At 41.4% G+C, this 21,815-nt stretch overlaps 1 protein-coding gene across 3 annotated transcripts in view; it reads left to right on the top strand.

Moving 5' to 3' along the window:
* Window positions 1–21,815, top strand: part of ARMH3 (armadillo like helical domain containing 3) — a 128,885-nt gene that overhangs the window by 43,614 nt on the left and 63,456 nt on the right. For 2 of the 3 annotated variants that reach the window (XM_055719906.1, XM_055719905.1), the window contains 3 exons: window positions 11,444–11,526; window positions 12,037–12,163; window positions 14,875–14,950. In XM_055719906.1, coding sequence (XP_055575881.1) covers window positions 11,444–11,526; window positions 12,037–12,163; window positions 14,875–14,950 — 286 coding nt within the window. Of the gene's footprint in view, window positions 1–11,443; window positions 11,527–12,036; window positions 12,164–14,874; window positions 14,951–18,934; window positions 19,462–21,815 lie in introns of those variants that run through there. The other variant, XM_055719907.1, reaches the window with a different exon arrangement.

Genomic DNA, 21,815 nt, shown 5'->3' with positions numbered 1-21,815 from the left:
ACCTTTTTATTAGATTTGTAGCTTCAGTTCAATTATCTGTGATTAGTGTATGGCCCTTGCCTTTGAGCACTGAAGAAAATAATTTTTTTTTTTTTTTTTTTTTTTTTTTACTCTGCTGTGGCAGCATACCATTACTGGTGGCTAGCCTAGAAGTGTGGCCAAGGTCAGAAATTAAGTGGGATATGGTCAGTTGACCTGTTCCCTTACAGATATTTTAGCCAACTGGGAATCTCCTGGACTGTTGTGCCAGGTACCTTATACTTTTTAAACACTGATTTATTGAATGTCATATGTAAGGTACTTTATAGAGCTGATAAGGAAACTTTACTCAGTAACAACCAGTTCCCTGCTCTCAGAAATAGCATGTTATGCCCAATGAACACAGTTGAATCTTGAGTTCTGCTCCTTGTCATGTGAAAATGAGGTTGGTTTTGCTGGTCATAAAGGTGGGGCTTGGGTTTTAATCATTAAACTCTTAACTAGTTTGTACAGCACTTGAGTGATGGAAGGTTCTATATATGTTGTTGTCAAGCTCGTATGAGCTATGCCAAAAGAGTTTTCATGAGTCATTTAAGCTTTTTATATAAAAATACTTCACTTCTTCAACTCCTCCCACCTCAAAATTAGTAATGCTTGAGCAATTCACTCTGAGCTTAGGGGGTGCAGGTAACTTCTTTGCAGTTGCTATGGTTTGCTTTAAGCAAATCCATGTTTAAAGAAACAGAAAAGCAATTTTCATATAGGCTTATAATAGCAAGAGTAGATCATAAAAAAATCTTAAATATAATAATGAAAAATGGTGAAATAGCTATTTATTAGAGTAATTGAATGCAAAGTAGGATTAAAAATGAGCTTTGCAATTAGTAAGCTTTGAAGATTGGTTTCCAAATTATTGTAACGTAAGGGCTACAGTGTCTTATCTTGTAGCTTAGTTAATTTGATAGATGCTGAATGCACTGTTAAAATGAAGGTACTTCAAATATGTAGCACTATCAAGAAGTTATTTTTCTCCATTTTTTTAAATTTTAGGGTTATCAAAGCAGATTCTTACAATGCCACGGGACAAAATATACTGTTTTCCTTTTTGTAGACTTCTTAGATTTTGTCAGTTTCTGTATTTAAGGCACCAGGATAATACTGCTTTCAAAATCTTGTTTTGGCGAATACTAAAGAGGTGAAAGGTTTCTTTGTGGAACATTTTAAAGTATGCAGTAATATTTTGGGGGGGAGACACCCCACCCCCCCCCAGTTTCAGTATATATAACACATTTGCCCTTATACAGTGTATATTTAAGGTGGTATTGTTTAGTCACTCGTACTTTGCTCTGTTATTTCTGTGGCTGAAATATTGATAACTGATAGCATTTGTTACTTATGGCATTTCTGGTTCTCCAACTGTTGATTGGGTCTGCTTCAGCCCTCTGATTTGTGTTGCTAAACAGATTGGAAATCAGGTGATATTGCATCTCCCCTTAATCCCTCTGTCACTGGCACATTCTGCAGCAGCTACATGGCAAGGGAAGCTTGTGTTCTTGCAGCCCTTGTGGAGGCACGATTCATATACTACCATACCAGAAAGTCTAATTCACTGGTAAAATGCCTGATCATACATGCCATGAGACTCTGAAAGACTATATAGCTGCTTGGCCGTTTAGCAAATGACTTAAAGATTTTAGGGAAAAGAATTAAAGACCAAAAATTTGACCTTAAAAACTCACAGAATGTCTTATGTGGCTTTAAAAAATGCTACCAAAGTTCAGGATCCACCAGTACTGTCTTCTGCATGCGTCTGAAGTCTTAAGAGTTCAGAGAAAGCGGTCATTGTGCAGCTGATGGCATAGATAAGGCTGCTGTGGTAATTTCTGTGTGATAAAGAATTGCAAGAAAGTAATTTTTAAAAAAAGAGTAAGAGTAAGAAAGAAAGGTCTTTAAGCTGTGAAGGATGTTGCAAGCATAAAAACAGCCTCTTTAACACAGCATCTTCAAAGGTAACTAATAATAAAGGTCATGTGTAGGGATAGGATAGAAGGAACAGGAGCTTGTGTGTTAAGCGTAAAATGCTTTCATTAAATGAAATCTAGGGTGGGTACAAAGGTTTGTTTGTCTCTTTTTGAAAGGTTCTGCTTGAACTTACTGTTTTGGGAAGAAAAAATAAGTCATTATGTGAGACTTGACCTTTCAAATACCTTCCAGCAGAAATGCTTTCTGACTTCACTGTGATGCTTGTAAACTGTAAAGAGAACTATAGAACAAATGCTAGAGTTTTAACACCTGTGTAGGTCAACATATTCTACCTAATGCAGGTTTTACCTGGTGCTTACCTTCTCATTTCTCCGTGCCTTTTGATAGTGGGAGGCTGACCCAACTTTTCAAAGCTGCACATAAGAACCCCTATGTGACTGAGAGCTCCCAGCCATATGCCATGCTGGAGATTTGGGATCTCATGAGTTGTTAAAGTACAAGGTGATGGTGGCTTTTTTAAGTGAGTGCCACCTCACTGAGGAATGGGGCTGGAAGCAGAAAGGATGAGCTCCCTCTGCAGTTCCCAGTGGTAGTTCAGTGGGAGCACCAGAAGCTGAGGAAGAAGCAGGAGCAGTGTCCAGGCTGGTTAAAGCTGAGATGCTGAGCGGCTGCAACAGAAATGGGAGCTCTGAGCTGATGGGGAGGGTAGGTCATTGGAACGAGAGAGATTTTTGACCTGGGAGGATGGAGAGCCTAAGGTGAATCGGCAGTGATAGTGTTTTAGGAGGAGTAGGAAGCCCTGAGTGTAGGAGAGACTAGATAGGATGAGGTCTGGGGTTAGAGTGTTAGGGAGGCTGGGAGAGGTGTTATCAGATAGAAACTTTGGGTTAGAAATCATTGCATGGTCTGGAAAGGGAGCTATTCAGCAATTTTAATGCTCAAGGATGGAACTAAATATCCTTTTCCTATTCTCTTATTTAAATGCCTTCCTGGGGACCATTCTTCAGCGTGGGAAACCGAGGAATGAGAAATAGCATCTAACTTAGGTGTGTATCCTGGGTGCATTTTTTTTCCCAGTGCCTCTTAATGTATTGTATGCTTGAAAGAGGAAAGAATGTTTTCTTCTTTCAGCCACGCTTATGACTATTTTTCTGTGCCAAGAAGGACATGGGCAGGACTTCACAGGTCTTGTATTAGCATCCTGAGGGTAGAGGTGCTTAGCTCTAGGATTGCAAAAAACCAGCAAGTCCTTTAGTATTCCAGAGAACTGGGTCATTAAGTTGAAGATTTGGAACTAGTGTTTATTTCTAAGTGGTTCATCAAGTATTAAATAAGTTCAGTAAGTATTAAAATCATGATTAACTTACATTTTGTGCAGTGTCCTTGTCTATGGCAACTTACCTCACCTTTACTTGTAGATAGGTGACCAGCAAGCTTTATCTCTGTTCTTAATCTTTGAAATTGAAAGAAAATAGATAATATTGGCCAGCTGTTTTAGTAGGAAGCCCAAGAGGTTCACAAGTGCCTGTGCTTGTTGACTCTAGCGAAGCTTCAGAGGAGGTAGAATAGTTCTGAAAATCTATTGGAAAGAATGTAGTTTCTTACACAAACTAAAAACTGTAACAGTTATGTGCCACGTAATAGGTAGTGGGAGTTGGCAACCCTTGGAGTCTCCCATTTTCTTTACTCATAGGAATGCTGGCGCTTAGTTGGACACGTTGGCACAAACTTGGTACAGGAGTGCAACTGTTACTTCTCTTAGCTATTTCAGTGAATTTAGGAAAGGATTGAAGTTGAAATATACTTCTAAAATACAAACTTTGTAGTTGTGATGTATGTTGTGGGTTGATATTAATTGATTTACTGAATTTGTGCTTCTGTGCTTCTCCCTGTTGCCCCAAAGAAACCCCCAGTTCTTACAAAGCTCGCAGGCAGAAGACCTGTGAACTGCCATTCTCAACTAGTGTTTCAATTTCATGTAAACCTTTCCACGTTACCTCCTTCAAACCAAAAGTAAAAAAACCATTTATGGTAAGAGCACACAGCCACTTGGTGAAATGTACTGGTGTAAATCTCCTAAAGAAGATGGTGTAAGAAATGCAGAAACTCAGTGGTGGTCTTGTAAAACAGGATGTTCTAAATTCACCACCTGGGGCATTTTTAGGAAGCATCTGCTTTTGCTTAAATCCATCTTAGCATTCTATTACTTAATTCTAGATACCTTCACTTTATTTTGACCTATTGTAATACTGATGATAAAGGGTTTGACCCCGGTTGCCAGTGGAGAGAAAACAAATAATACAAGTTTTGTGGCTGTTATTGATCACCGAGTAGGATCAGGATGGAAATTAACAGGGCCTTGCTCAGATGAGCACAAAGGGAATTCAGTCATTTAGGTGGGCAAAAGTCTAGTAACCTTGTGGTCATCCTGCCTCAGGCTGGCAGGTCTCATCTGGATATGTTGCTCTGTTGTGCAAATTACTCCTTAAATAAAGCTAGCTAACACTGGAGAATTTGATTGTGAATCCCTAACAGTTTGCAGATTGTTGTGACCTAGTGGAGATAGTGTGATAATTTCTCCTGGGAAACAGTTCCATTGATGACAAGTGTTACAGCCAGAGCTGTTCAGTCATTTCTTTGTCTGCACGTAGGGGTTGCATCATTCAGAATGCAGTGATTTATGCCTCTCCCCTTTTTGTTTTCAAGAAGCAGCACTCCTGGGTCCCTTGCTTTGCAGTCTTTCCATGTTCTCACACAATATTTCTGCCCTTTCTCCAAATTCGCCTCCTTTTCTGCCATAAAACCCCAAGCAAAAATGTGCAACCTTAACTCCCAAGACTACTATTTAATTAACAGTGTGAACCTGCATTGTCAGACAGAATAGAATTGAGCTCAGTATTTCCCTTTTCTCTAAAGGGGAATGAAGTTTGTGGGTGTGTGCTTTTTTTATTTTTTAATTTTGAGAAAAAAGTGCATTGTTCCATGTGAGCTTTAGCTTAAAGTTGGAAATTTTGGTTTCTTTCTTACTGCTTGCTGGATTGCTATCAAGCAGCATTGCGCTGGCATCGGCAATCAGCATTTCCCTTAAGCTTGCAATTTTCACACCGTTGGCTGTGGTTAGGCAGGAACAGTGAGTACCAGGGATGGAGACTATATAAGGAAAGGAAAGGATTGGAAGTGAAGTGGCCTACTCGACTGATCCTGGGAGCAATGGGTTATATGCTATTGTGCGCTCCAGCCCTCTGGCAAGCTGTTGTTTCTCATTAAGAATACAGGCTGCTTTCTTGCTTGTACCCTGGGAGTCATGGGGAGAAGAGGGAACAGCTGTAGAGTGCTGAGATGCTGGTGATGGGGAGCCTGCCAACAGCAAGCTGCTGCCTGCCACAGAGCTTTGGTGGCCAGCAGCAGAAATTTGGCTGTGCCTGTGTTGGCACGTGGGGAGGCAGCAGTGAGAGGAGCTGTCCAGCCAGGTGAATTGTTACAACTATGAGCAGGGTGCTCCCTCCTTATCAGAGCCGAGTTGAAGCGCGTTGAATACTGATGTTGACAGAGCTTTTATTGCTTCCCCTGCTTCCCTGGGAGGGTACTGCAGCAATGGTGCAACAGTCTTGTTTTCTAGTGCTTTGACTGATTGACAGAAAGCTGCAGATGCTGTCCCAGTAATTGGTTCACTTGTCCAAGGATGCTGGGATCATTTGTGCCTTGGGGGGGTTCTGGTGCATTAGTCTGTAATAGCAACGTAGCTATTTCTTGGACACGCTGCCTGTTCCTACTGCTCTATCTGGAAACTACCTCTGTTGGTTCTTTTCTGTCAAACCCTGTCTGTAGATATTAAGCTCCTGCTGAGTTTGTTTTGATCACTGTTCTGCTGAGCGTCTGCCCATGCTGAACGTGGCCAGATCTGCACAATCTTAACATGCGGGCCATCTCAGTATATCATATTTGAGCCTTTTGCTTCCCTACTTCTGAATTTCTCTTTAGGTATAGCATTTATTACAGGTGATTACTCTGTTCTGGGGTCTCTCCTCCTCTTCCTAACAGCACAGTGGGATATATGGTTATCCTAGCTTAGCCTGTATGACTTCCAGTCTGGAATAGGAGAGTGTACTGGTCTGTGGTTATGGTATTCTCATGCTGTGAGAGTCTGTTATTTCCACACTCTATGCTGTAGTTCGCCTTGTGTAAGGGGGTCATGCTGAATTTTGGAATCTGGAAAAGCATTATGAGAAAGTGTTGTTTGACGTATTACTTTTCAACAGGAATTTGATGATGACAGCAACACAATACTGGGTGTGGAGTGGGCCTTTGGTCAGACTGGGTACAGCCAGGGCTGTTCTCATTGCTCTATTTATACTTCCAGTGCTGTTGCAGATAGAAGGTGCTGTTTTTTCTTTTATGTTGGAGGAATTGAAGCACAGAAGTGCTGCTTCTTGAGGAATCGAATACAGCTTCTTAGTGCTAATCCTTACCAGATCTGGCTTACCGTGTGCTACAATGAGTGGTCTGGACCTTGCCTTGGGAGTTTGTATATATGAATGGGCCAGCTATCAGAGGTCCAGGTAGTCACTGTGCTGCTGAAGCGCTCGTAGGCGGGGGATTTCTCTGCAGCATGGAAGTGTTGCCCAGATGTCATTATCAGCTGCCCTGCAGTGACATGTAGGGGATCCTCCTAAGGGGGTTGGGAGTTTAAACACTGAAAGGAGCACATGGAATGTTCAGTTGGTACAATGGTAACTTCCAGAGGGAATGGGAAGATCACTGTTCTTCACAGTGTGCCCTGAGAGTTGGAGTGTAGAAAATTGTAGGATTTTATTAGAGTACGGGATCCTGTTAACTGATGTTGTACTGCAGCTGAGGAGCCCTCACATCTTTTTCTCCCTTGCTCCTTTGTTGAGGGCCATTATATGCACCATTAGAAGATTTTTGACCTGTAAGCGCAGCAGATGCAGTGACAGTGGCCTCCATGCTGTGCTCAACCCATCCAAGCTCTCATTGATGTGTGTCTCAGGGCTGTTCTCTTCTGCTCTGTTGTGCAATAACACATCAGAGCCTTATGATGCTCTTGGCAGAGTCTGTGCTGCATTCTGACTTGCCCAAGGGATGGTACTACTGCTCCTTTCCCTCCGCCTTTTCTCTACTTAACTTACCTCTGTGCTCCTGTTGCATTACACATGATCCAAACAGTGAACACTGAGACATTAAATAGGACGGAAACTTTGTGTGAATCCCAAATGTACTGGGGCTAAATATACTTATGTTTAAAACAAGGCTTACAGTGAGAGAAAGTAATTCTGCTATGGAAGGAGGAACAGGGGAAGGAGGGAGAGAAGGGCATCTATCTGTTAACAGGAATTACCTCCTTCCTGGTAGAAGAGGAGAAGAGATGCTGGCTGCCCACAGTCGTCTTACAGAGGATTGGCTTGAAGAAGGGCAGCAAATAACTGAGCAGGAGTACTGTTGGTCCTCAGCAGACAGACTGACCACGAGAGCTGATAAGGGAAAGGGTCTGTCCTGAAAAGTGGCATTGCAGTGGAAGAGCTAAGAGCCTCTTTCACTGCAGTCATTTCAGTTTAAAAAGCAGGGAGGGTATCTGTAAAAGCTGGTGATATCACTTTTCATCCTTTGACTGTAATAATCCTTGGGAGAGAAAATTGCCTAAAAACCAGCCTTTATGCTTTACGCTGCTTCCACGTACAGCCAATCATACGGCTTCGTGTCCAATTTAAGTCTCCACTTAACATGCTTTTCTACTTGGTTTTGAGGCTGTAAATGTAGGTGTTCAAGGCTGCATTCTCTTCTTGTTTATTTTAAGAAGCATAGCCAGTGCACTCAGCTTAGGTCACAAAATGAGAAGCTTGCATGCAAATACTGCTGGCGGCTAGCTTACTTCTGTTACAGCTTCCTGGTTTTGTTGTGAAAGAAGTTCCAGTGACACTATTGTATTTTGAAATTATGTATGTTTCAAGACTCAGTGTAGTGGGTGTATTTTGACCTGGTAAGGGATGCCAAAGACAAGCATCTTTAGGGGGGGGGAAAAAAAAAAAAAGGCTTTAGAGGCTATTGCAAAAATGGTACTGTTTTCCAGTTAATGTTGAAATAGATCTCATGGCCACACTGTCCATCACTGTTAAATCCTGGAGCACAAATTGGGATAATGTGGCTGAGCCCAAGCAAGGGCCACTGTTCTGTCTGCCTGTGCAGCTGAGAGACTGAACTGCTCCTCCGCTGGGAAAAAACATGGATAATTGCGGATGGGATACCATAGACAAACAGTTGATTGCAGCAGGGAAGAACTAACGCATCTGGTTTGGCTTCAGGTTGCTCAGGAGTAGTAGCAGCAGTGTTCCCTTGGAGCTCGGGGGCAGAGGGGTGTCAGCCAGTTGGACGTTTGCTCTGGAGGTTTATTTTGTGTAATTGTCACTGAAGGGCACTGGACATATGAAGCTAGATCTAAAGGTTGTTAATTCTGAAAACTGCAGGGCACAGCTGTCCTCATTTTCAGTACAGGGTCTGCCTTACAAGCAAACTGTGGAGACGCATGTAGCCATAGGTTTGAGAGTTCGTGTTCCGCAGGGTTCCTGTTACTTAGAGCCACTTAAGCAGAGGCTGGTGGGGAAAAAGGTTGATTGCTTTTTGAGCATTGATACAGCGTATAACCTAACTAGGAGCACTGCAACATTTTTAGGAATGTGTATTTCCAAACAGTTGGAAATTTCTTTGTGCAGTACACGCAGTAACTGTAAACCTGGTGGATTAACTCTTCTGATCAGCTCCGAGCCCAGCACTGAGTTTCTTCATGTGAAGCACATTCCTCTCCCTTCTGGTTCTTGGGGGAGGAACAGCACAGACTGACTGTGAGTAGGCTATGACGGCATTGTAGTTCAGGTATAAAGATTGCTTTCAAGCAGTGGTAATCTCTTCTTTCTAACTGGAACAGGAAAATTAAATGAGCAAATCCATCACAATGGCTGGAACGAACATAGGAGCTGTTGGGGTAAAACAAAGCAACCATTCTGCTTCAAGTGTTGTCATTAATGTAGAGCAGTGCAAGTGCTTCAGGGCGGTAGCTGAGAAGTAACTGCAGTGGGCAGTTGTAGGGCACTTGTTTGTCTCTGTCAGTTGGTGAGTACTTGACCTCTATCTAGACAAGCGATGGTTACACTTGTTCTTTTAAAAATAGTGTGTCTCCATCACGGGTGGCTTTCATGTTCACTGTGTTTGGATGTTCAGTGGCTTCTCATGGTGCTCTGTGATCACCCACCTGCAGGGGCCTTTCAGAAGGGTTCTGGTGGGAGAGTGAGAGGTAATGGGACCAACAAGAGGCTTCACATCACTTGTTATAGGAAATCCAGTGCACTACTACTCTGCTTTCAGAAGCCTCATCTGCTAGTAGCTGAACAGCAGCACCTGGTCATGAGATGCGGCTACATGGACTTGCGTGGCCAGGAAAGAGGTAAACCCATGGTTATAACTATTAAATAGAGATGGCCAGTAAGCTGCTATGACAGAGCTGCAGGGCAGCTGTCTTCAGTCCAAGGCACGGACTGCGGGAGACTACTTTTTTGCTGTGGAGGCTTGGTTACCTTGGCAACCTGTTTTTAGCTGGATCTCTGCTCTGGCGGAGAGCCCATCTGTACCTGCTACTCCTTTGTTTTGAAATGGCTGTTTTACAGAAAAATATCTGACAGAAGTATTTCCAGAGCTGGATTGTTGTGGAATCCAGGCTCTGCTTTTGGTCCCAGGAGTTTGTCTGATGATGAGGTGATGATGGTATGGGGAGTTCTGTGGCTGGATTGAAAAGGTATTAATATACCTGCTTCATGAGGTGGGCTGCTGTCTTGGAAGGGAGAGATGCTACTGCTGCTTGTTAAAGCCTGGAATAGCTCTGAAAGATAAATCACTTGCTTGTCTGGAGTTTGCGGAGAACTTCGTTCATTCTGGTTTGTGGCTCAGCATCAAGTCACCAGTGTAGATTACACTGAAGTAGCTTCTGTCTGTGATGAGTAAATGCCCACACTAGGGCTGTAGGCTTCTCTTTTGCCGGGCATATATAAACTTTTGATACTCCTGATAAACTTCAGTGGTTGGAGGACTGTATTCAGAATCTGACAATTGTGTTTGATTCCAGATCTTATCAGTCTCTTCACATCTGTCTTTTTACTGTAGGTTTTCTGGTTTTACCTTTTTTTGAGTACTTTGTAATCCTGAAGCAGGGGGTGGGGGTGGTGGGTGGGGGTGTATCTAAATTTTGCCCTTAGCTCATTCTTGTTCTCTGTGCTTTATCTTCTCCTATTTTATAGCCTGTACCTTTGGGCTGAGATGAACGGTCTGTTCTGTATTTGCTACGGGGTCCTCAGAAACGGGAGTTTTCTCACAGGTTACTGAATTGTGTGTAACACTTGTGTTATGGTGTGGGGAAGAACAGATCAACAAATACTGGTTGTACCTATAAGAAATTGAAGTAATGCCTCGCATTGCTCTGTTAGATGCAGTTACCAATTAGTAGGTAATTAAAAACCTTTTCTAAAATCTCTATATAGTGTTCCAGTTTGACTTTGCAGGCCATCTAATTCAGATGTCTTAAGTCTTGAAATCTGTTGACTTCAGAGCAGAGGGTACATTAAGAATCTGTTCTAGGCAGTCATCAGCCTTCAGTTCTGAGCAGCTATAATGCAGAAGAAAATAGTTTTCTATTTTGAAATTTTCAGGTACTAGAAAAACCAAGATAAAGAACTTTCCATTTGAACTCTCCGTTTTACTCAATTGTATGGAATAAAACTGTTTATTGTAAAGTCTGTTTGATTAAAGCTCTTTTAGCCAACCTTTTTGTTAATTCCCACTATCACTAGCTGATTTTGGGTGGTTACAGCAGGAGCTTTTGTTTTTGTTGTTTTTAAGACAAGTGTGAGCCAGATCTGTAGTCTTTACTGCACAGTGCTCAGTAACTGACACAATAAAGTACTATATCCTTCCTTGTTCCGTTGCAGCAGCATTGACATAGAGCTACAGAAAAGCTATGCCATGTTTTTTTGTTACTTTTTTTTTAACTGCATGTATCAACAGGAGTGACAGTTTGGGGCTGACTGCGCATACATCATGTTGGTGATGTATGAAGCAGAAATGAGACAGCTGAATTCTCCAACCCCAAAGCTCACTTCAAGATCTGGTGCACAGAAAAAATCTCCTGTGAATTGACTAAGCTAACAAGAGACTTAACTTGAGCCTGAGCAGATTTGATTGGGAAGTCAGTGAAGGAGAATAAATGTGGGACAATAAAATGGCTGTCAATTACCTGTCCAGCACAGTATTCTAGCCACAAAAAGCATCACACACCCCATCCCTGTAAATTGATATATTTCTGGGAGGTAAGCAGCTGGCATTTAGGTTAGTTTATACTAGATAATGAAAATGCACCTGTGTTTGACTTAAGAATGGCTTTGCTTTTAACTTTATTTAAAGAACATGTATTATTTTCTTCTAGCTTTGATCAACTTGTTGAAGTTCCTCATGTCCAATGAGACTGTGTTGCTTGCCAAGCACAACATCTTCACCCTTGCACTTATGGTGAGTACAGAAAAAACATCCTCTTATTTTAAACAATGTAATCTTGAATGAATCTTAAGAAAGAAGCCAGGGTTCTGGTAAGGAGATAGCAGAACAAAGCCACACAGTGGAGGAATATCATTGTGGTTGGTTTCGCTGGATGATTGGAAAGGGAAGTGCTTAAGACTCACTGTAGGGTCTGCTTATTGAAATAAACAAGTCTATGTGGGGAAAGGCTTAGTTTAATTTTCCAGACTTGGTAATGTTTTTTCTTGTTCTGTGGCCCTTTGTATAAAAAAAGAATAGGAACCTGTTTTCCTGGCCCCCCAGCTATGACAGTATTTAAGCTTCTCGTCTGTCTCTTCTGTACTGTTAAGGAAAATAATAGATAAAGCAATGAAGTAATGCAATACTGTGTAATGCACCTGAGAGCTATTTCTTTGAAGGTTTTGAACATAGTTTGTATTCTTTCTGTTGCAGAACAGATTTTGGCTAAATACTCCTGTTGTAATTTTTCACTTCCTTGTATAGGTTGTGAACCTGTTCAACATGTTCATCACTTACGGAGACACCTTTCTTCCCACTCCCAGCAGCTATGATGAGCTGTATTATGAAATCATTCGGATGCATCAGAATTTTGACAACCTTTATTCTATGGGTGAGTACCTCCTGACTGGTCAGGACCACTGCTGACTGGAAGTGAGGTGGTGGTGGAGGGGCGTTTTGTGTTGGGTGGTTTTCTGTCCTACTGCTACTGATGTGTGTCTTGGTGACTGGACACGTTTTTTTTTTGTACTAGGACATGTTTTGTCCTAGTTATTAATTATTAATATAAATTAAGGACTGAGAGAGGGCTAAACTTGTTAAAGGGATAATTTTTCTTGTTTTAGTCAGAAAAAAACAGGAACAGACCCATTGCATCTCTAGCAGCAAGTTACTGTGGTTGGAAACACAAATTTGTAGGCACAACTGGGTAATGTGGTATTTTAAGCATGTTCATGTAATTTGTGTCTATTACATTGGACAGTTTCAAGTCAGAAGGCAGGTACATGCTACAGAACCAGCCAGCACAGAGAAACACTCAATGCAAACAAGAACTTGGAAAAGAATTTGATAAACTTACAATAAGAAGCTTGTTGTGCTAGACATTATTACATCTACTATTCTCATTGCCAAAACAAACCAAGAAAACAGCCCTCATAAACCTGCTTGCAATGACAAGTGAATCACTGGCCTGAAGAATGTGCCTACTGGCAAAACAGGGAGAAGCTGCCATCCTTCAAAGAGAGGCAGGCATGCTGGAATGCCACCAAGTGAGACCCAGCAGGGAAAAGAAGAACAAAGGAGAGCAAGGAATTCATGGACACATAATCAGGCAGCGTATACACAGGAGCCTGCAGCCAAGGACAGCTGCAGTGGCACTGCTGTAATGCCAGCGTACTTGAAGGTGTGAAGAAAAGAATATAGCTCTGTTGTTTGTTTGCTTTATTCTAGAAGGACCTTTCTCCCGTTCACCCCCTGCTCCCTTCTCAGCATGATCCCCAGTGAACAACAGGAGTTAATATAAGCATGTAAGGGGAGTGAAAGGGCATTGGGAGACACAGAGTTGGTCACAGCACTCTTCTGACATGCGAGAGAACCATCCTCACCTAAATAAAAGTAACCAAGTACTCCCTGCCAACTGCAAGCAAAAATGCCCTTTTGTACAAACTTCCTGCGGTTTTTCATCTGTTATGTAAGGGATCACTTGGCCATTGTCGTGCTCGCTGAGCAACTGAGATTTTTTGCTAACCCATTTCCTACTCCCAGAATTGCAACTAGTAAGATGAGGTTCTTTTATTAGCCTGCAATTTTTCAAACCCATCTCCTGTGGAAGCTGAAGGAGAGTGGAATGGAAGAGTAATGCACTCAAATACCTACTCAGCTGGGCTGCTATAGGTGCATCTGACCTGTTGAAACAATTCATTTGTCACATGAATGTTTTCTATCCTGCTACACAGAGCAAACCCCTTTGGATTAATGTTGTAGATGCGTGAATGGAAACCTTCTTTGAATACATTACTTCAGATATTAAAGTACTGTAATACTGTTTGACAAAATAATGTTACTCAGAGCTGACATCTCTTTCTGCAGATGGCATGTAGTGGTAGCACTAGGAAGTGAGAAGGAAGGTAGCACTGTCTCAAGCTGATGAACACCACAGTTTAACCAGGTGTCCTGACAAATTCTCTTTGCTTGTCAGTCCATATCACTGGGACTACCGTCCCCTAACCTTGGAACGTTTGTTAGCACAGATGAGAAAGTTACTCGCAGTCCTTTAGCGTTCCTGTTAATGTGGCTAAAACTTCCTGTGTTGGGAGTGGAGGTGGAATCTAATTGCCTTTTTTATTTGTTTTTCTTGTCCTGAATCTGAACTTTATCCAGATTTGCATGACTGAAGGCTTCTGTCATGCAATAATAAGAATGAGTCTGCAGCCACTGTGCTTATGGACTCACTTGTAGCATCTGTGTTTCTAGACAATCCTAAATTTGGGTGATGTGTTGTTCCTTCACTTCTGAGTCAAGGATGAATGTTTCTTGTGGAAAATCCTGTATATACAAATTCCTAGAAAATTCCTTTCTATTCAGGCAATATGGAAATTAATCCAAACATTTACTACAGGATCTGTTATTGTTTTGGTACTTACCAAGATATGTGCACGTAACTGCCACCATAGACACGCTACACATTCTGACCAAAATAAATATTTTTGGTACTCTGGCAGAAAAGAATTGGCTTCCCTAGAACAACTTCCTGTTGCAGAATGTTTTAAGATCTCCTCCTAAGTCTGTCAGCAACCATCTGTGCAACAGAACACCACCCTCATTCCTACAGGGAGTGTTTTTCCCTAGGCTGGTGTGTAATTCCTCTCTGCAGTTCCAGATAAACAGGGAGGTAAAGAATCTTTCGCTGCTGGGGTGGGTTTAAATTGCAGGATGTAGTCCAGCTCAGATGGAATCTTGCATAAACAGGAGCCAGAGGACAGCGGTGTGTGGAATAAAAGGTATCCTAGACCTGGGATGCTGCCCTATTTCTGGGGGAAATGAACTTTAATATGTGGTGATGAAAGCAGAAGAGCCTAGGCTCTTCTATTCGCCCTGCTTCCTGCCTCCCAGCTATTATTTTGTTCTGCTCACCTCTTCTGTGTTCCTTATGTTTCTTAGATGGGCTTTGAAGGGGACTTGTGCCCTGGATCACAGATAGTCTCAAAGATTACCTTGTTTTGATGTGGCTCCTGGACTGCCATCTCACCAAATCAGATTTTTTTGACATTTTGGATTAGAAAAATTCCAGTTCTGTGCCAACACGATTAACTCTTTTCCTTTCAGTTCTAAGGCTGTCTACCAATGCTGGTCAATGGAAAGAGCCTGCAAGCAAGGTGACCCATGCCTTAGTCAATATTAGGTAAGAAGTAGAAGTTAATAACCATTTTTAAGATTCTTGTGTCCTGTGTGACTGCATTCTTATCGTGACGCTTTCACGTTGTTGTATTGAATTTGATTTTGAATTTGTTCTCTTTGTTGAGCTAAATTGCTGTTCTAAACGGGGCCCACTGGGATAAAAAGAGGATCACCAGGGTTTGATTGTCCTCTCTCTAATAATTCTCTCTGCTCTTCTGTAGACCGAGTGCTTTCAAAGCATGGCACAAGCTGTAATGAATTAATCCTCACAGCATTCTTGGGAGAAGTTATACGGTAGAGAACAATATTGTGCTGGCAGAGCAATTGCAGACCTAATGGATTTCTGTTGTGTGATTCTACTGCAATTCTATAAAGCTAGGAAGGGAACTATAAGCCAGCTGTAATAAGCAGATTTGAGGCCTGTTTTAACATTGCAAGGGTTTTGTGTGTGTTTAAAACTGATTATTTAAGGACATTTCAATATTCTCTTAAACGCCTTCCTCGTGTTCAAGGGCAGAAGTTATGCTCTACTTGTAAGGCTAAAGAATACGTATGTGCTGTATTCCTTCATGACAGCAATAATTTCTTTTCCTGGCTTCTTGAAGCAGCTAGTACTGACCAAGCTGGGTACTTGGCAAGAGGTTTATGGATCTGATTGATTGGAAAATGGAAGAATGTTGAGAGAGAAAATTTACTGTGTATCTCTGGCTTGTAAACAAACCATAAAAGATAAAATTATTTATACTGAAAAAATACCTATCACTTGTCACTCCAGACACTTGGTGTCTATGCAACACCACATAGCTCAGTACTGCTGCATTGCTAGTACTTGTCATTTTCCTCACTACAAAAGAGATTGTGTAGGACAAACTCTCTGAGGGCATCTTGCAAGTCAATATACATCTTATGTGTCTGTAAACCACCTTAAAGGTTCCCTTAGTAAGTCTGTAAGCTTAATAACGCCACATATGGTTCCAGATTTATTTTGCTACTAGTCTTTTTATTTTTTGTGAACAGATATAAATGAGTGTTTGTGGGATGATAATGCACTCAAAGTGAAGCAGCAGAACAGATAGCTGTTGGCAAATTAATGTCATTTAATGTGACACAAATTGTCTGCCCTGGGAATTCTCTGTACACCCAGGGAGAGAAGCCTAAACAGGAAAGAGATAAAAAAAGCAAGTGGTCACAGAGGGTTTGTGCTCACCTCTGGTTTGTGCAGCCAAGTTGTTGCGTTGGCTCATGTTCTGTTGCTTAACAGGTACTTTTGTAAAGATCAGCATGCAACTGAGACAAGATAAAACCAAAAAACTGGCACAGTGACAACTCTCCCTGGGCAGCATGTAACATACATGTTAAGTGCATGGTGCTGCCTACAACTAGCAAACCCTATAACATGTTTGTCTTCTAGGCTTCTGGTAGCTGTCCCCTGCTCCACCCAGCTGCTCATGTGTGTTAAAATTTCATGTAGTCTTCCACTAGCCTTAGAAGTTTTCATGAATGACTTCTTTTAATTCCGTGAAATTAGAAAAGGTCTAAATTAGAGATGATTTGAGGCCTAGAGAGGGATTAGCATGTCTGACTTGCCCCATTTCCCTGCTTCCCTCAAAAAAAAAAAAAAAGGGGGTGGGGTGGGGAGAGAGGGCAGGTAGTTTGTCTACCGGTTTGTTTTCTTCTCACAGTAAAAATACTGCATTTGAATGGTTCTTTAAGTGAATAGGTTTTAGAGCAGCCACTTGTTGGAAGCTGGAGAAATCCAGAGGTACTGTCCTTTTGTGAAGGTGATTGACAGTGTGATGATTCGAAGTGGTGACTAGAGAACAACTAGATGCCTGTTTTTTTGCAAGAACATGCTTTAGAAAGTTCCAAAAGACTCATCTCAATACAGGGAAAATGGATGAAGTGAAGGGCCTGTGATAATGTAATACTCCCATTTTGGCCTAAAGACTGAATTTATGAAGCAAAAGGGCAAGATAATAATTCTTCAAGGAATGCCTTGAGCTTTTCAAGGTCTGAAGTTTTTTGCAGTCTGTTCAGAAAGACCATTTTGTCCTGGTCTGTTGGTTGTCCCACTTCTGCAGCAGTGTTTGTAGGAGCACTTAATACTAGGGCTGGTGTGTTTTCTTCTGGTGTTGGACTAGGAGTACAAAGTGGAGCCTTGTGCGCACACACTTGTGACACCATGTTGCAGAGAGTCATGGAGATGTTGCAAGCCCAAATCACCAATGAGAAAAGGAAGAGAGGATGCTTGAGAAGAAGAAACAGTTTGAGGCTATCAGACTGATGGCTTTCATAAAGGAACACAGTATATTACTGAATGATAGTATTATCATAAGTTGTAATTATTTTATGCGTTGATAAAGGTGTACCGGTTTGAATCGGGCTTAGCTTCCCATTGGCTGTTTGTTTATGCCCCTTTGGCTTCCCCTTAGAGTGGTCTCAGTGTACTGTTTCTTTTTGGGATGCCTTTGCCATGAAGGGAGTGAGTATAGAGCAGTCCATCTCACATTGGATTTTTCTTTCAGCTTGTTCCATCGTTCTGGAAAGTTGTTTGTTTTTTATGAGCCATGGTTACCTGCTTTTTGCTGTAACAGTGCAGTGCAAAGTCATGCTTTGGTTTATATCTTTATCTCATTACAACAGCTATTTAAAAAGAAATAAATCAAAATTGTCATTTCCTTATCCCAAGGCTTTTGCTGGGAAAGATTACAAATGTAAAAACATCTGTGTGTGCATGCATGTGGTGGGCTTTAGCAAGTGTTTTAAATCCTAGCGTACAACCTTATGTGTATTTCTGTCAGGAGAGGAGTGGTGAGTTATTTTCAATTTTTCAAGGCTGCAATGCATTTATGTTACAGGAGTAACTGTTGGGGAGAGACAAAAAACAGTCCTGCTTGCACCCTGCAGTGCTGGCTTGGCGAGGTCGTAATACAGAGTCAGGATGAGTAATACCTGGAGAATCTTTGACACATTCTTGTTTAGACTCAACTGCAGAGAGAGATCCCACTTTGTGTATCCTATTATGGTATTAACTGTACTTTTAAATTGGACCCTATTTTCCACTAGGCACTCTGATCGAGTTTTGCTGTTGCTGATTATCTGATTCTTCTAGTCCTTACTGCAGTGAAAAGAGCAGTCACAAATGTTCTTTTTGAGTATAAAGAGATGGGGAGGCTATTCCTACCTTCTCTTCATACCTTTCCTTTTTACAGACTATTCATAATTTCTGTCTGACCTAAAGAAAATGAAAATTTGAAGAAGACAGAGTAATGATAGCCTAACCTGTCTGAAATCTTCCATATCATACTGGAATGAGTGCTTCCTATTGCTGTCCTATCCCATAATAGTGATTATAACTTCTATCTGTGAATTTGTGTCTGTGGTTTACATAAATAATTGAGACATGATGGACTGCAAGATATAGCTGCAGCACCGATGGGGTTGAAATAAGAAGCTGCAGCAGTTAGTGGTTTGAAAACTCACCTTCTCACCTATGAGGAAATAAGCACATTTTGAGACAAGTAATTTTTTTTAAGCTAATGAGCCTCTTTAAGATAACATTGTGCAGGTTTGAATTTAGTGAGAATTTTATTAATGCAGGGTTCAGGGGGGCATCTTCTGATTGCTTACACAGTGAGGAAGGTGGCAGCGGAATCCCTGTATTCTTTTAATAGACTTTATCCTGATCAGTTTTTTTCCAAGGTGAATAAATAGATTAATTTCTTCATTGTCTGAAACTGAGTCCCATCATAATTTTTAAAGTAATTTTGTTTTTCTCACTGAAATGCTTTTAACAAGCAGAGAGTAAGCTTGTAATATGGAACTGGGTGATAGATTTTTTTTTTTTTTTTTTTAAGGTGTTTATGTGCTGTAGTAGCATATGCTGCAATCCTCACTTGGGTGCTTTCAGTCACTCTTCCATCTTGCAGCTACTTTTGTTTCACATAAGCCACTCTGTGTGATACTCCTTTTTTTTTTTTTTTTACAGGAGGTGCTGCTTCTCCCAAGGCTGCTTTTGGGGTCATAAGGGAGAGACTGGGCACTTGGGAGGAGCACTTAAAGCATTGTGTGTATGTGTATAAAGTGGTTATGTTTGCTGCCAGTCTGGGCAGGAACACTCTGAAGGCTTGTTTATGATTTTACTTAGGTGAAAGAAGGCCAGATTGGGCTGTGCTTGTTTGTCGCAGGATACCTGGCATCCCTGCTTTGAAGCTATAGCTCATGTTAAATTACCAACACTCCGTAGAACTGCACTTATTGAAAACCTTGACAGAGGAGGAGGTTTCATTCAGATATTTGTTAGAAAGTGAGTGGCTGCAAGCCGTCTGTGTAGTACCTTCAGCATTGTTCTGCTTTACTGCAAGGAGTTTAGCATCTCTTCATGGGGAGAGAAGAGCTAAATGCTGCTGACCTAGTCATACTGTGATGGGTGGCTGCAGCATTTACAGGATACCTGAAAGGGGACCTGCTAGTAGATAAGTGCTTCTGAATGGCGTGGAAGCCTATGGATTACAGTCAGCTGAGAATCTGTACAAAATATGTATTTTTTTTATATATATATATATACACATACATACTTCTTCCCTCTCCTGCTCTGTACAGACATAATAGAGACACACACACACGTTTCTTGCCAATATGAGAATGAAAAAGGGAGGGCAGGCTTAAAGCCTGTTTATGAAAATAAATGGTCAAGAAAATCTATGTGTATATATATATAAAATGTGGATATTTGTATGCTATATGTGTACGCACATATATGAATGTGTATCATGTATATGAATATGTGTATATACAAATACTTATACATAAATATATGCATGTGTATATATGTTAAAAAATCCCACGTAAACAAGCATCTTGCCCTTGACAGTGGGCTGATCTAAAGCCATAATTTCCAAGCTGAAAAGACCAAGCCACTTGCTTGTTTCCAAGGTCTCGGAGGTGAACCCCAAGTGTTGGTTAAGGGTGCTCAGGTATTACTCCTCTCAGCAGCAGCTGCCAGCAGCAGTGTTGCCCTGGGTGTGTAGGTAATCCTGGGACTAAGGGACTGTGCAGAACTGCTTGTCTCAGGTCAGTGTTGCTGAGCAGCAGAGGGTGCTCAGGCATGCAGGTTAGCCCAGAGTTCATTCCCTGTGATTCTTACACCCACTTGTGAGGGCTACCACTGGTGGAATAACTCCATTGAATTGTTCACTGAGGTGTGTTTAATGGTAATGACCTCTGACATGCTGTCACTGCTAATCAATCTGAGCTCAGCTCACAGGCTAGTACAAGACAGTCAACAATTTTTTATTATTACTTTTTTAATAAAAAAGGCAACAAAACCCAAAGAGAAACTCAGGTGTTTTTTTTATTGGTACTTTAGAATCCTAATACAATTTTGCTAAGATTAAGGGTCAAATTTTTACTAAAAAGCTGTAAGAAAACTTCCAAGCTTTATGCATGTAAGCTATTTGAAGAATTAGTTCATCACAGTTTTCAGGTGATAGCCTGAAAAAGTTATGATGCTGAAAATCTGAAAGTGGATTGTAGCTGAGGATTCTGGCTTGGTTCTAGACCTTTTCTAGTGACTTGTAATCACATCACTCATTGAAAGAGCACAGGTAGTAGATCCTTCTTGTCCTTTCATGTGCTTCTTGTTTCATGCTTTTCTTGTCACACAGGGACTCTGGCACAGCAGAACTGTTCCTGGAATACCATAGTTGTCACAGCAGAGCTTAGTTACTCAGAGTTCATCTGCTACCACTGCTTGTTTTTTACTTGACCTTGCAGTATTCTGCTGGGGAAAGTTTGTTTCCGAGGAGCAACAGATTTTGATGTAACAGCATTAGCTGGCACCTGAACAGAGGAAGCAGGTGGATTGAAAGGGAAAGACCTCACTTCCAGGCCATTGTGACACATTAACAGAAAAAAAAGAAAGAAAGAAAGAAGCAATCCTATCCAGGGTGCATCGTTTCATCTTTTCACGGCACTCTACCCATGCTTCCAGTATTTTTATTAATATTTAGGGCTTTTCTCTAGTCATGTAACTTAAGTGATTCATTTCTTTTACATCAGCTGATTTCTTCTTGAGACAGTGGTGTTAATTTTCAGTTATTGCTCTTTATTTACTAGCTGATTCATCTTGGTCTGTTTCTCTCACAGAGCTGTAGCCAATTTCATTCTGCTATAATTTTCCTTCATTCTTTCTCATTCATGCAGTGGCTTAATTAAATGTTGTCTCTGCCACTGGCCCAGATCCAGAAAGCTGATCTGTTGAGTGGCATCGTATGGACCAGTTCCACTAACACAGCAGTGTGGTTCAGCAAGTCAGGTGCAACCCAGGTCACCTTCCTTCTTTCTGCCAGTAGCATCCATTTCAGTCACTGCTGCCTGGGAAGGGACTCTGACAACATCAAGACTATTACTCTTCCCACCCCGCAGCAGGTTTTTTTGAGGATTAATTTAGTTGTATTTTTTTGTGTGTGGTGACTGAAGATTCTGGAGCAGATGCTGATTTTGAGCAAAGGTGTTTGTATGGCAGATAAATTCCTCCATCTGAGATGCCATAGCCGTGGCTTGCTTTCTACAATGCACTTGATAGCTATGCTGCAGGGATTGCTTTCTCTCTAAAATTTCATCCTCAAAGCAAGCAATGCTTTTTGGATTGGGGTAGGGATGAACTTGAAGTGATTTATTCCCAGGATGGCAGCCTTGCTTAACTGACTTTCTTAGCTTTTTTTCCAATGTCTGCAATTGTATCGTCCACTTTCATCTCCTTTCTTCATGTCAAAAAACCAACAGGTTGGCTTTTTAAGAGGGAACTTGCAGAAGGATCCACTTCTGTATTTCAGCTGCTCTGCAAGGATTGCTGTAGAGGTGAGGCA

The sequence above is a fragment of the Falco cherrug genome, chromosome 9, assembly GCF_023634085.1.
Source record: "Falco cherrug isolate bFalChe1 chromosome 9, bFalChe1.pri, whole genome shotgun sequence".
NCBI classification, from domain to species: Eukaryota; Metazoa; Chordata; class Aves; order Falconiformes; family Falconidae; genus Falco; species Falco cherrug.
Note: the sequence above shows the minus strand (reverse complement) of the source record. Positions and strands in the feature narration are given on the sequence as shown.